At 30.1% G+C, this 14,947-nt stretch overlaps 1 protein-coding gene across 1 annotated transcript in view; it reads left to right on the plus strand.

The window, feature by feature from the left end:
• The window catches only part of LOC142319656 (lysosomal alpha-glucosidase-like), a 68,861-nt gene that overhangs the window by 37,506 nt on the left and 16,408 nt on the right, over positions 1-14,947 (plus strand). Inside the window, exons 10-14 of the mRNA XM_075357200.1 lie at positions 2,339-2,461; positions 4,429-4,631; positions 5,681-5,814; positions 9,322-9,473; positions 14,194-14,342. Coding sequence (XP_075213315.1) covers positions 2,339-2,461; positions 4,429-4,631; positions 5,681-5,814; positions 9,322-9,473; positions 14,194-14,342 — 761 coding nt within the window. The remainder of the gene's footprint in view (positions 1-2,338; positions 2,462-4,428; positions 4,632-5,680; positions 5,815-9,321; positions 9,474-14,193; positions 14,343-14,947) is intronic.

The raw sequence follows: 14,947 nt of genomic DNA on the forward strand, positions 1-14,947 counted from the left end.
ATGGATGAACGTAGAAAATATAAGAATGCTAGTGATGAAGAAAGTAAAAGGAACTATCGGCAATTAAGAAATGCTATAAACAGGAAGTGCAAACTGGCGAAAGAAGAGTGGATTAAAGAAAAGTGTTCAGAAGTGGAAAGAGAAATGAACATTGGTAAAATAGACGGAGCATACAGGAAAGTTAAGGAAAATTTTGGGGTACATAAATTAAAATCTAATAATGTGTTAAACAAAGATGGTACACCTATATATAATACGAAAGGTAAAGTCGATAGATGGGTGGAATATATTGAAGAGTTATATGGAGGAAATGAACTAGAAAATGGTTTTATAGAGGAAGAAGAGGAAGTTGAGGAGGATGAAATGGGAGAAACAATACTGAGATCTGAATTTAAGAGAGCATTAAAAGATTTAAATGGCAGAAAGGCTCCTGGAATAGATGGAATACCTGTAGAATTACTGCGCAGTGCAGGAGAGGAGGCGATTGATAGATTATACAAACTGGTGTGTAATATTTATGAAAAAGGGGAATTTCCGTCAGACTTCAAAAAAAGTGTTATAGTAATGATACCAAAGAAATCAGGGGCAGATAAATGTGAAGAATACAGAACAATTAGTTTAACTAGTCATGCATCAAAAATCTTAACTAGAATTCTATACAGAAGAATTGAGAGGAGAGTGGAGGAAGTGTTAGGAGAAGACCAATTTGGTTTCAGGAAAAGTATAGGGACAAGGGAAGCAATTTTAGGCCTCAGATTAATAGTAGAAGGAAGATTAAAGAAAAACAAACCAACATACTTGGCGTTTATAGACCTAGAAAAGGCATTCGATAACGTAGACTGGAATAAAATGTTCAGCATTTTTAAAAAATTAGGGTTCAAATACAGAGATAGAAGAACAATTGCTAACATGTACAGGAACCAAACAGCAACAGTAGCAATTGAAGAACATAAGAAAGAAGCCATAATAAGAAAGGGAGTCCGACAAGGATGTTCTCTATCTCCGTTACTTTTTAATCTTTACATGGAACTAGCAGTTAATGATGTTAAAGAACAATTTAGATTCGGAGTAACAGTACAAGGTGAAAAGATAAAGATGCTACGATTTGCTGATGATATAGTAATTCTAGCCGAGAATAAAAAGGATTTAGAAGAGACAATGAACGGCATAGATGAAGTCCTACGCAAGAACTATCGCATGAAAATAAACAAGAACAAAACAAAAGTAATGAAATGTAGTAGAAATAACAAAGATGGACCACTGAATGTGAAAATAGGAGGAGAAAGGATTATGGAGGTAGAAGAATTTTGTTATTTGGGAAGTAGAATTACTAAAGATGGACGAAGCAGGAGCGATATAAAATGCCGAATAGCACAAGCTAAACGAGCCTTCAGTAAGAAATATAAGTTGTTTACATCAAAAATTAATTTAAATGTCAGGAAAAGATTTTTGAAAGTGTATGTTTGGAGTGTCGCTTTATATGGAAGTGAAACTTGGACAATCGGAGTATCTGAGAAGAAAAGGTTAGAAGCTTTTGAAATGTGGTGCTATAGGAGAATGTTAAAAATCAGATGGGTGGATAAAGTGACAAATGAGGAGGTATTGCGGCAAATAGATGAAGAAAGAAGCATTTGGAAAAATATAGTTAAAAGAAGAGACAGACTTATAGGCCACATACTAAGGCATCCTGGAATAGTCGCTTTAATTTTGGAAGGACAGGTAGAAGGGAAAAATTGTGTAGGCAGGCCACGTTTGGAATATGTAAAACAAATTGTAAGGGATGTAGGATGTAGAGGGTATACTGAAATGAAACGACTAGCACTAGATAGGGAATCTTGGAGAGCTGCATCAAACCAGTCAAATAACTGAAGACAAAAAAAAAAAAAAGTTCCAATACCTGACAACCTTCTAAAGTGCACAAGGAACATAAGCGCATATATATTATAAGTGCATAAAATTGTTTTTTTTTTTCTCTAATGTGTAGTTTTGTAATCTGTTCCAAGTAGTGAACAATAAGCAACCCCCCCCCCAGAGATGAGAATGATATGTATACATGTAAATGAGGTGCAGTCTTGAACAGACTCAGGCTGATCATTCCTCAGATGTGTGTTTAATTGAACCCTAACCACCAAAGTATACTTCACTATTTGGGGTTCAACTGTCTAGTATTCAAATCTGTGTAAAAGCAACTAACCTTTACTGTCATTTTATAGAATAAAAGTATTTTTTTTTAAATGTTATGAAGTGTTGTATTATAACTATTCAACTTTTCAATTTTAAAACTTTGTTTAAGGATATTAAGAAAAAATGTTAATTTTAAGGTTTTATTTTTTTGTAGGTCTGGAATAAAAGTAATAAAACTGTTTTTCCTGATTTTACAAATCCATTAACTGCAGAGTACTGGCAAAACCAGCTGGAGGAGCAGTTCCAAAATCAATTTAGATATGATGGAATATGGCTTGTAAGTTAATAGAATAATGATAATGATTACAAAAATAATTTTTTTTATGTTTTGGCAACTTGAGAACTACATGAAGCATCATTTTTCATTAATTTCTCTCTCTTCTAGGTTTTTTCTTTTCTGATCTTCCCATAGTTCATTATTTTGCTTTGTTTTTGCCTTCTCTATTCTGACCAGATATACGTTTCTTTTTCTCCTCTTGGAAACCCTTAAAATCTGTTACCAGTTCAGATCATGGCTGTGTTTTATTATTTCTTCAGTTATTTCCATGCCTTTTTGGTCTTTTTGAACCACTAAGTTCAATCAATTTCTGTTCTTTTTGCAATAAATGTGATTGAAGATTTGTTGTGTGAAGGTTAATATTATTATTATTATCTTTTACTTATTTAAATTATCTTATATTTATCTTGTTATTACAGTAAAAATGTCAGAATCTATACATTAATTCATAATTAAAAGCATTGAAGGTTGTAATGCTATGTTTATCTGCGTTATTTATATTTACTTCTGACTGATAGACCAGTTTTCATCACCAAGCCAGGACTGCTGTAAAACTAATTTTATAGTTTTTCTTCCACTCCTGATATGACATAGGCTGTTTAGTTAAAATTTCTTTGGTCATCTTGATGTACTGAGCTACAATAACAGTTGTTGGATGACTGAACTCATTTTCAAAGAAATTAGTCCATTAATCTGGACTGGGATGAGACAGCTTATCAAAATTACCTTTTTTGTGTGAAAGGGGTGCTCATGAAGCTGTTGCAAATTTTCTAATGCTTAGTATCAGAAATTTTGTTTATTTGCAAAACAATTTTAGTAAAAAGTTTGCTTCATCTGACGTCCATAAATTAGGAAAAACTCTGGTAATTTCAAAAGTTTATAAAATTAACTCACCAGAATTTTTATAATTTTTAAGTCGTGTGACTTCAGTGTGAGTGAAAATTCAGATATTTTGAGGTATTCTACATAAATTTGTACACCATTTATTAAGCAACCTTGAATGATTTTGGACTGATCATGCAGACTCTTTGAACCACTCTATCTGCTTCAACATTTACTGGTATGCAAACTGTTTCTGCCTTATCAGTAATTTTTTCCTTTTTGTTGAAGATATTTTTTAAAATTACTAACCCAGGTATTTATCCCATAATCAGATGTGACAGAATCTTGATAACAAACATTTAAGTACCAATGAAACTACCTACAAACAGCTTGACTGTCATCATTTTTAAAATATAATTTTTATAGTAAATATTATTTATTCATCACACCATTGTTCTATGTCAACTAATGGTAACAGTGTGACTCTGCTCTAGTATATGTACAGGCATACTTACACAAACTGCAGTCTTGCCAACATTTGCATATACATGTGCCCTTGTGTTGTGTTGTATAATCCATTATAATGTTTTTAACTTATATTTTATGCAGTAATTAATCAGTACTTCACAAATTTCTGTTTGAATGTAATAATATGTGATTGTACAAAGTGTACAGAATTTTAAATGTAATAGTTTAGTGACTTATAAAATTGAAGTATTTTTTCATTAATCATTGGGTCGCTTTTTTATTATTTACATAGAATTGGATTAGATTTTAGTTAATGAGAGTTTTGACGTGTAACCTAAAATATGAGTACTTGTGTGTTATTTGCATTATTTCAAACTCAGCACTACTATTCTGCACGTATCAGTAGCATTATATTAAAAGGTTATTTTAAGACCAGCTGAAAAACAGCTACTACTGAATATTGATTTTTTTTTGTATACATATCGCTTAACTCTTCATTTTAATTAAATCTGGTTTTGATTTTATGTTAATTTAGCATAAAAATTAATAATTTTCACTTTGGTTGTTTATTATTTTTAGATCTGAGAGGCATGAAATGTCAATATTGTAGTATAGTAAGTAATAAAAGATAAGTTCTATGGTTATTTACATCAAATTACTGTTTTTCTTTGATGCAGGATATGAATGAACCAACTAATTTTATTAATGGCAGTTTTGATGGTTGTCCAAACAATTCACTTGATAATCCACCATATTTACCTCGCGTAGATGGTGATCTGTTATCATTTCATACAATTTGTATGTCCGCTAAACACTATGCAGGGAATCATTATGATTTGCATAATGTGTATGGTCTTACTCAAACTATAGCTACTACCAAGTAAGAATATTTTGTTTTATTTTATTTTGTTGATTTATTAATTTAATATGACATTTAATGGTTGGATTGGTTGCTGAATGTCAACAGTTTGTCATCCACAGAGAGATTCTACCATTATTTCTTAAACCCTTGGTTAATATATTGGAAAAATATTATTAAATGTGTCTTCTCTTGGTGTTATATTGTCTTTATATATTTTAGGCTGTACCTGAAATTTGGTGTGGGTATAATGAAATACCAGAGTATAAGAAATGTATTTAATCATTTGGAACACCTGTTTATACCATGAGTATACATTTGAGTCCAAAGTATGGGAATCCTTAAATAATTCTTCAACATATTAATACTATTCTGTGTTATTGAAATGAAATTCTTCTGCTGTAAAACAACCTATTTTTCGGATAAGGCCGCCATTCCAAACCCATAGGGAGGGTCTCCTAGCAACTCTTAAATGAAAAGAGTACAATTATGACATAATTTTAAAAAGAGCATTGATAAACAAAAATCTTTATTTGCAAAACTTTAGGCAGCCATTTAATTTTTATCACAGCTACTTTTAAAAGTGGTTTACAGTACCTCTTAATAACTGCTCAACAGTGAAACTCATTTACTTTTGTTTTTTTAAAAAATAAATTGCTTAATTTCATCAGTATTTTTGTAATATCTTATAATTGGAATATTCATTAAATTTGTTTGTTAATATTTTATAATTTTTTATTAGTTTAATTCTGTAACTATTGTTTTTATTTATTTATCTATTAAATAAATAAATTATATTACATTTTATTTCAAAATTATAGCCAGCAAAATACAAAATAGTATTGCAATACTTATAACATACCATAATTCTATTGAGGATTTTATTATAAATATCACTGATTTTTATATGATAATAATGCATTCTTATTGTATGTTGATGAACATATTTTACTTCTATTGTCATGATTTTCATAAAAAATATAAATTTTTAAAAATCACAAATTTTATGAAAACTATTGAAAATAATTTATATTTTATTACTGTTTGTTTCATTAATTGTTATTTTCTAGAGCCCTGGAAAATATAACAAGAAAAAGAGCTTTTGTAATTACACGTGCTACATTCCCTGGAATTGGACATTATTCAGGAACTTGGACTGGAGATGTCAGTTCAACGTGGGATGATATGGAATACTCAGTAGCTGGTTTGTTTTAATTCGTGATTGGTTTTCTAAGATAAATATTTACTTTTTCCCTTAAAAGTTCTTTTTAATTCTACTGATTGACATTTCTAATTTATTGCAATGTACAGATTGTTTTAACTCACCTCAGTATAATAAGTTTCATGGTTTTCTGACATAGGTATACTGTAGGTCATCTTTGATATCACTTTTTTTGTTCTTTCTGTTTTTCATTTATATAACCATTATCTAGAAATCTGGCCATATGGCTGCAAAATGTTTGTAACTGCACTTAATATCACAATGAGGTAATGGGGAACCACCCCACCTAGTCTCATTTTCATAAAATTTTATTTGCATAGTTTCTCATGTACAGGAGTCACCATACCAAATTTCATGATTATATGTTTATCTGTTACAGAGATATTAAGAAAAATAAACATGTAAACACACACATACATACAAACAAGTAAGTACTGTATGATTACATATGGAGTGTCCACTTTAATTTCACTTTAAAATAATTTTGACTTAATTGTTCACATATTTTTCTTTCCAACTTTAGTATTCACATCCTTTTCCTTTGCCTTTAATCTCAAAATAATTTTGACTTCACTTCTGCTTAAAAATAACTTCTTCTACAAGTTTATTTACTAATTTCTTAATTTTGATATCTTCAACGATCTGATTGTAATCTACTTCTGTCGTTTTCAGATAAGTAAAAAATTAGCCTGACTTTTGAAATGAACTACCAACTACTAGTTTTCAACTATTATATGCACCCACACACAGTATCTTTACAGAAATCTAATAATACTAACAACACAAACAGAATATAAAGTAAGGGGAAGCTAGAAAAGGTAGTTGGAAAATTGATAGGGTGTTAAAGAAATGTTTTATTATAATAAAGAAAAAAAAAATTAATGAACAAAAACTAATCACAAATAATGTTCTAAGTACTACAGAAGCAACAATCAAAATTTTATTTTGAATGGATTTAAAAAGAGTAACCAATATGGCATAATTAATAAATGTTTTATGGAAAATATGGGGCATCTTGTTACCGATATAGCAGACATAAACTATATTGCTAACTTCCACAAGTAAAAAGTACGAGGTGCTACCCAAAAGTTCTGGAATTTTACCATAAAAATAAGATAGCTTACCATAACTTATAATTTCCACTGTCTCCTTCAAAGTAATCCCCTTGGGCATTGATGCAGTGATCCCAGCATTTTCCCCATAATTCCATGCATCCCTGGAAGTCTGCATGTGTAAATGTTCAAAGCATGTTCTGCGTTTCTTTCTGAATCTCCTCATTTGTGTTAAAGCGATGGTCTTTCAATTGAAATTTTATTTTTGGAAAGAGAAAAAAGTCGCACGGGGCACGGTCAGGCAAATAGGGTGGGTGGGGAATCACTACCATCTTTTTGGAAGCCAAGAAATTCTGAATAGCTAGCAATGTGTGCGCAGGCATGTTGTCATGGTGCAGAACTCAGCTGTTGTTACCCCATAGATCTGAACGTTTACGCCTAATGCTTTCATGTAACTGCTTCAAAACTTCACAATAGAACATCTCATTGACAGTTTGACCAAGAGGAACAAATTCCTTATGGATAATGCCTTTGATGTCGAAAAAACAATCATCATGGACTTCACGTTACTGCGAACTTGGCGTGCTTTTTTTGGCCGCGGTGAACTTGGCGACTTCCACTGCGAAGACTGCTGCTTAGTTTTAGGGTCATACCCATACACCCATGTCTCATCACCAGTTATGATGTTGGAGATGAAGTTAGGGTCATCTCTTGCTGAATTTTTCAATTTACTACAGACAGCTACGCGATTTTGTTTCTGGTTGCTGTTCAACAGTCTTGGTACGAATTTTGCAGAAATGCGTCTCATGTTCAAATTGTCCGACAAGATACGTTGCACAGACCCATATGACATTTGTACGATTGCACAAACATCATGGATTGTTTGTCTACGATCTGCAACAATAGCCTCTCTCATTTTCACGATGTTTTCCAGTGTTGCGCTTGTTGATGCTCTTCCTGAATGCTCATCATCATTGACTGTCGTTGTCCATCTTTGAATCGTTTGTAGCACAAAAAAGTTTTACTTTTACTCATAGCATTGTCACCAAATGCTTCCACAAGCATGCGATGGGTTTCTGCACCAGTTTTTTTTAAGCATGAAGCAAAATTCGGTGCAGGTTCTTTGCTGTTTGAAATCTGCCATTTGGAACTTCGCCGAAGCAGTAAAACACAGCGTTACACAACCGTACGTAAGTCAACAATGCAGCCTCTCACCATCACAGCTGTTGGAACACTGATTCACAAAGAGTACTGTTAGCCACATCTAGCAGCAGCAGGTCGTACCAGCAATGGTTCACGCGCGAAATTCAAATTCCCGAACTTTTGGGTAGCACCTTGTATTGTTTAAGCCATTAACAGAACCTTTTTGCTTTTTACTGTGTATTTCACAGTAAATGGCAATTATTTACCAAATTAGTTTTATAATATGACATTATTGTAAAATACTGTTAAGTAATTTTTGTGCTGCCTGTTGGGTAGTACTTAAAATTACAAAAAATATTTTAAAGATTTTTAAAAAAAGAAGATTGAATAATTTCATTTGGAATCATCTGTGATATTAAATTATGATTATTATTACTAAATTTGTTAAATGTATGCTATTAACAAATTGATGTCTGTATATCCTTCGCCATAATTGAACAGTTAATCTGGATATCCAGATCTTTGTTTGGTGATTTAAAATTAATTCATATAGATTCATTTTTAATCAGTTTAAAAATTTGGTAATTCCATTTTATTTCTGATCATTTTTACACAAGAAAGAATCTGTATGTTATAATTTATATTAATTCAATATTGATATTTTATTCTGTATCTTGTTTTTATTAACATCATGTAGTTTGAACACTATATTTCATATAATTATTATCTGTTTGTAATAAACCAAATTATACCATCTGTGTTTTTTTATTCAGTGATTTACTTTGTAATGCTTTTCTAGCCAAGGTGTTACCATGCTTCTGTTGATCCTTCCAGAAAAATCCTAGTGGAGCATTTCCTTTGCATTATCCATGAAATAATTCTACCATTTCTGGTATGACCAGCATTATATGCAGTTACATAATAAATGAATAAGATATTTTTTATATACCCGGGTACCTGAAGTATAAGCATATAGAGTGCTTAGTTCCAAAAAAAATATGTAATAAAAAAATGCTGAGAAACTAAAAAAAGATTTGTGAAAATATTGAAAATATTGAAGCACACCAATTCCAATATCTGGTTTTGAAACTGTCTTTGCAAAGTTTTTTTATACAGAAGGGCATTGTAAACACTATTACCATTTCATTCAGTCACTTTTACATAACATAACTGTAACTATACATTATTTAGTGGCATAATATTATCAAATCTATAGGATTCATCCTTTCAAGGAAGAAGTCCCATTATAGTGAATTCTAAAATAAAAAGCATATAATAAATTTTTTTATTATAGATGTCCTAAGCTTCAGTCTGTTTGGGATACCATTTGTTGGAGCAGATATTTGTGGATTCAATTATAACACAACTGTGCCTCTTTGTCAGCGATGGTCTCAACTCGGTGCTTTCTATCCATTTTCAAGAAATCATAATTCTGATGATACTGTGGTCAGTTATACATTTATTATAATAAATTATGAGAATAATTTATTTTATTATAACGTAAATGACATATTTAATTACATTAGAGTTTTACTAATTTGGATTAATGTAGACCATGGGACATCAGGTTATTAAATAGAAATTGGACTATGAAAAATAATAAAAGACAAATATGAATTGTATTGTAATAAGAAATATGTCATGATTAGATTTTTATGAGATCGTTTCTTCCGACGCAGCAACAAACTGCTCTTAAATCACTTAATTTCAATATCATGGGCTTTATTAGCAAGTATAATTACAATACAATACACTGAAAGATTCTAATTGTAACACTTGATAATAAGCAGATGTATTTTCATTAATAGCTCACAGAATTAGTTTGAAAGTCTATAATAGTCTAAAATGAAATGTAAAAATTAAACAATATATTATCAAATCAAAAACTAGAACTAAAAAAAAAAAATGCTTCAAGTAATTCTAGATAATATTCTGATGTACAATAAATACTGAACAAAATTAATTATGTGAATAGTACGTGTAAAATTACATTTACTAGCATGATACAGTTCAGAATTTAAAATTTTAGAAATTAATTTATAATAGAACAAAATAACTATGAATGTAACGTCAAATAATGTTAAATTTTTTTTGAAAGAGATTTTGTTTATTAATTAATTCACAATAAAATAAGGTGCTCCATATCTGATTATAGAGTTGCACCGAGAAAAAATACTTTTACTTACACAGGGTTTGTAATTTATATCCTAAACTCATGTTGGTAACCTGTAATGTAATTTTGTAAGAAATATATATATAAAATATATTATAATATAAAATAAATATATATAATATAAAAAATGAAATTATATATAATATAAAAATATTTTATAAAAAAAAATATATATATATACCTTTGAACTGTGATATTCACAATTATAATACTAGTTTAGCAGATCTGCACAAAGTTCAAACACATAATCTATTAGTTGCAAAGAAGACCCCCATTATACCTAAATAAGAAACTTTTCCACAAATTACTGGTCTATATTAGAGAAATGTCTGGGGAAAAATAATTTTTTTTAAATCTGGAGACTTACCTCCAGATCAGATTTATCAGATCTACCTGATAAATAAAGCAATTTATCACTTATGAAGATTGAAAAACTGTAAAACATGATGGAAGATGTTTGCTTATGCTTACTTATTAAATTCATTTTCTTAAAGTGAAAGTAATGTGAAATAAATATGGTCTGTATAAATAAATACTAATTATTTGTTATTTGTTAAATTCATTATCACTTATCTGTAAATGTTTTATATAAGTATGGAATGTTGTGTTACCAATATGTTGTGCCAGTGTAATACATAGACTGTATAATGTTTTGTGTATATATTTATTTATTTCATGAATGTAACTACAAAGTAAATAGTTTTAAGTACCTTAACCATGTTCGATGTTGAATAGTTTTGACTATGTAAACAATATTTAAGAATAATAAAGAAAATTATTATTATTATTAGGGTTAGACATAGTTAATTATTACTCTTCAAACTTTAGAAAGCTCAGTAGTGCTCAGGGATGAATTGCTTTACCACGGACTGGTTTTTAGTACCTATGATGCCCTGCCATGATACATTAATTCCTCCACTTGCAGCAGTACCAAAAAGTCTTCAGACTTCCCAGGTAGAACTACTGTATATCTTTGGGTTTGGGCTTTTTAAACTTTGACAAGTAATATATAATTTTTTATGTTTTAGTTAATTACAAAGCTTTTTTTTACATATTTAGGGCCATGAACATTGACATTATCTGGAAATTATCCCATAGGCCTTGACAGTTGATGTTTGGATATATCTTACTGTTAAAATTGAAATCTAAATTCTAACTGTAATTCAATTACACCTATAGCACTTCACAAATGAAATTGAAAATTATGTCATCTGTCGTGTAGTGTTTTAAATTTTTCAAAATGTTAATTTGTTTTTTAGTGTATTTATGTAAGATTATTCCTGATTATGTCTTCAACTCCTTTCAGAGGTTGATATAAAGGCAGAGCAGATGTATTTAAATTTACTATTTTAAATATTGTTAGCATTTAGTTTATAAATACTGTACATAATATATACGCGTATATATATATATTATATATTTTTGCTATATTCCAGAAAGATAATAAGGAAAGTAATGTATGAAATAGGTAAAAAAAACACATAAAATATGAACAGTTTTATTTATTTACATCTTTTGTTGGAAGTAAAAAGGAGTATACAAGGTCTGTTCAGATAACCAATTTTTTTTTTTTAATCTTTATTATTAATTTTATAGATTGTTGGTTCTTGTCCCCTTCAAGTGTACTCCCCTCCCCTATTCACAAACTTTACTCAGTGGTATTTCCACTTCACAAAGCAGTCCTGGATAGCTTCATTTGAAATGGTCTTTAAGGTCCGTGACAAATTTGCTTTAATGTCTTCAATAGTCTCAGAATGGCATCCTTTCATCACTGATTTTAATTTTGGAGATAAGAAAAAATCACAAGAAGTCAGTTCTGGCGAGTAGGGAGGCTGAGGGAGTACAGTTATCTGATTTTTGGCACAAAACTGCCGAACTGACAACGCTGACCGAGCAAGTGCATTGTCATGGTGAAGAAACCTTGAGTTGTCTCGCCACAAATCCGTTCTCTTTTTGTGGATTTTTTCACATAACTGTTGTAAAACACCTTGGTAGTACACACGGTTCATTGTTTAACCTTGAGGCAAGAATTCAAAATACATAATTACATGAAAATTGAAAAAAACAGAGAGCATCCCTTTGATATTGGATCAAGACTTATATGCTTTCTTGTAGCGTGAAGATCCTTTGCCAATCCATGGTGATGACTGAACTTTTGTCTTAATATTGTAGCCGTAAACCCAACTTTCATCTCCTGTTATGATCCATTTCATGATGTTTCATTATCATTGGCTTGTCCAAGAAGTTGCCTACAAATGTCCACTTGATGTACTTTCTGCTGTTCGGTCATTGAACAAGGAACAAATTGTGCTGCAACTCGATGCATGTTCAATTTTTCAGTCAAAAAAATTGAGGTTAGCATCTCAATTGGATCATGCAATATCCAATTGAGATGCTAACCTCTTTGCAAGTTCTGTGATAGTCAGTCGGCGATTTGCACACTCCAGGTCGTTGATTTTCTGATCATGGCTGTCATCAGTTGAAATCAAAGGCCTTCCTAGTCAAGGGTCATCTTCAATTAACTGAAAACCACTTTTAAATCATGAAAACCATTCGTAACACTTTGTATGATCCAGAGCACCATCTCCATAACCTTGTTCCAAAAGTTGAAACGTTTCTGTTAAAGTTTTCCTGAGTTTCACACAAAACTTTACATTGTATTGTTGCTTGTGAAAATCGCAAATTACAAAAATGATTACTAACACTTACATACACTGCGCAAGATATCTATAATCCAAGAACATATGGTTACAGAAGAGGTTATGTGGAAAATAATGCTGGAAACTGCACATCACTAATTACCTCCGTTGGCGCATAATTAAAAATTTTCAGTTATTTTTTGAATAAATCTTGTATACCAAGTTGATAAGACAGCTACGAATATTAGGAAATAAAATTGTTGAAAGTAGCTGTAAATTTAACATAAAATAAATTGTCTGTAATTTAATATTAATGATGTAACTTGCACACTATGATGATGGGACCACTTAAAAGTGTAGTTAGTATACAATTATCAAAATCTAATTTGCTTAAGAATAAGCTATTTTTTTTTTTTAACATGATGAAATGAATCATGTACTTTGTTTAGTCAATACAACTTTATTTTTTAAACAAATTAAGTGTTTGGTAACTGGACATCATGGTAACAGTATCACTTTGAATAACTGTAATTAGTGTAAATGTATTACGATCTGAATGACACCAAAAAAGCTGTACTTATTCATCAATAAACTGCTCTGGTTGTATATATATATATATATATATATATATATAATTTTATCTTATTTATATATTTTTTTTTGCTTTTTAACAAAGTTTGGGTCTCCTAACATAATGTTATGATAAATTTTTAGTATTGAAATAAATTGAGTGGGAATGTATGTTTCAAGATCTAATTCATATTAAGTTGTTTTTTACCCCATTAATAAATTATAACATTACTTAATTTTACTGCAGTTTTTTTTTCAGTGTAACTTCTAATAGCACAATATTAGAAAATAAAAAAACTACTAATTTTGTACAAGGTAGATTCTGATGAATGCATTATAAGTGAAGTGTTTTAAGCAACCCTTAACAAACCTTCAATTTAATAATAGGAAAATAAAGAACATGATTTATTTGTGGCTAAAAAGTGGCTTCTTTTACCTGAGTTAGAATTTGATAACTTTATTCCATTCTAGTTGTTTTATATGGTCTTTAAATGATTGAACTATGTTAATTTTTTCTTTTTATGTGTAAGTTTTATGTATGTTTTTATGTTAGTTCTTCTCCCCAACAGTTTAATTTATAAATTTTCAAAATTCTTCCGTTAACATAATATTTATAAAGAAGTATTGTTTTTTCTAGTAAATTTTAAATTCATAAAAGTTAATTCCATTCACTGGTACATGTATAGTTCTTTAAAAAGTTAAAAACTTAGTTGAGTATATTGTTAAATTATTTTTATATTTTCATCTAAATTTGAATTAAAATTTATTTTTTCTGTGTTCTAAGGTACAAGATCCATTTACCCTTGGTCCAGAAGTTTATTCTGTTGCCAAGAAAGCTCTGAATGTACGATATACTTTATTGCCCTATCTTTACACTCTTTTTTGGCAAGCAAATACAACAGGATCAACTGTAGCACGCCCTGTTTTCTTTGAGTGAGTATGTTGTTAGGGTATTTTATTAAGATGTTATTGTGATATACATGTAGCTGAAATATATCTTAGATGTACGTTAATGTAATTTAATATATATTATGGGCTGATTCATACATGATGTATCGCATAGTTATCCTGGGACTTTTGTAACCTACTGTACTCATAAAAATAATGGAAAAAATTCTTTTAGACATGTGTAATAAAATGCTTCATTTACGAGTTGTTGAATGAAATGAGTTAACCTGGTAAAATGAGGTTGGACTGAAATTTTGTATGGCGTTAAGAGGTGGAATTAATGATTTCTTATAGTTTGGTTTATGACCTGAAATATTGAATAAAATAGGTCCCAGAACATGGTTCTGGAAGAAATCCCTAAATTCTGAGAAATCTGGCATGAAAACCAATAAATTGGGGTTTTTATGTTTGATATGCAGTATTTCTGTTAAGTGGGTAATAAATACATAAATTTAAAAAAAAAAAACTTATAGAGAATTTAATTCTGAACAGAATGGTGTAAGATAAGTTGAATAAAACAGAAAAATTCAAATTTTGTTTAGAAACGGTACATTCCGACATTTGTCAAGCAAGTGGTTATTTAATGTAAA

This window comes from Lycorma delicatula, chromosome 2, assembly GCF_047948215.1.
Source record: "Lycorma delicatula isolate Av1 chromosome 2, ASM4794821v1, whole genome shotgun sequence".
NCBI classification, from domain to species: Eukaryota; Metazoa; Arthropoda; class Insecta; order Hemiptera; family Fulgoridae; genus Lycorma; species Lycorma delicatula.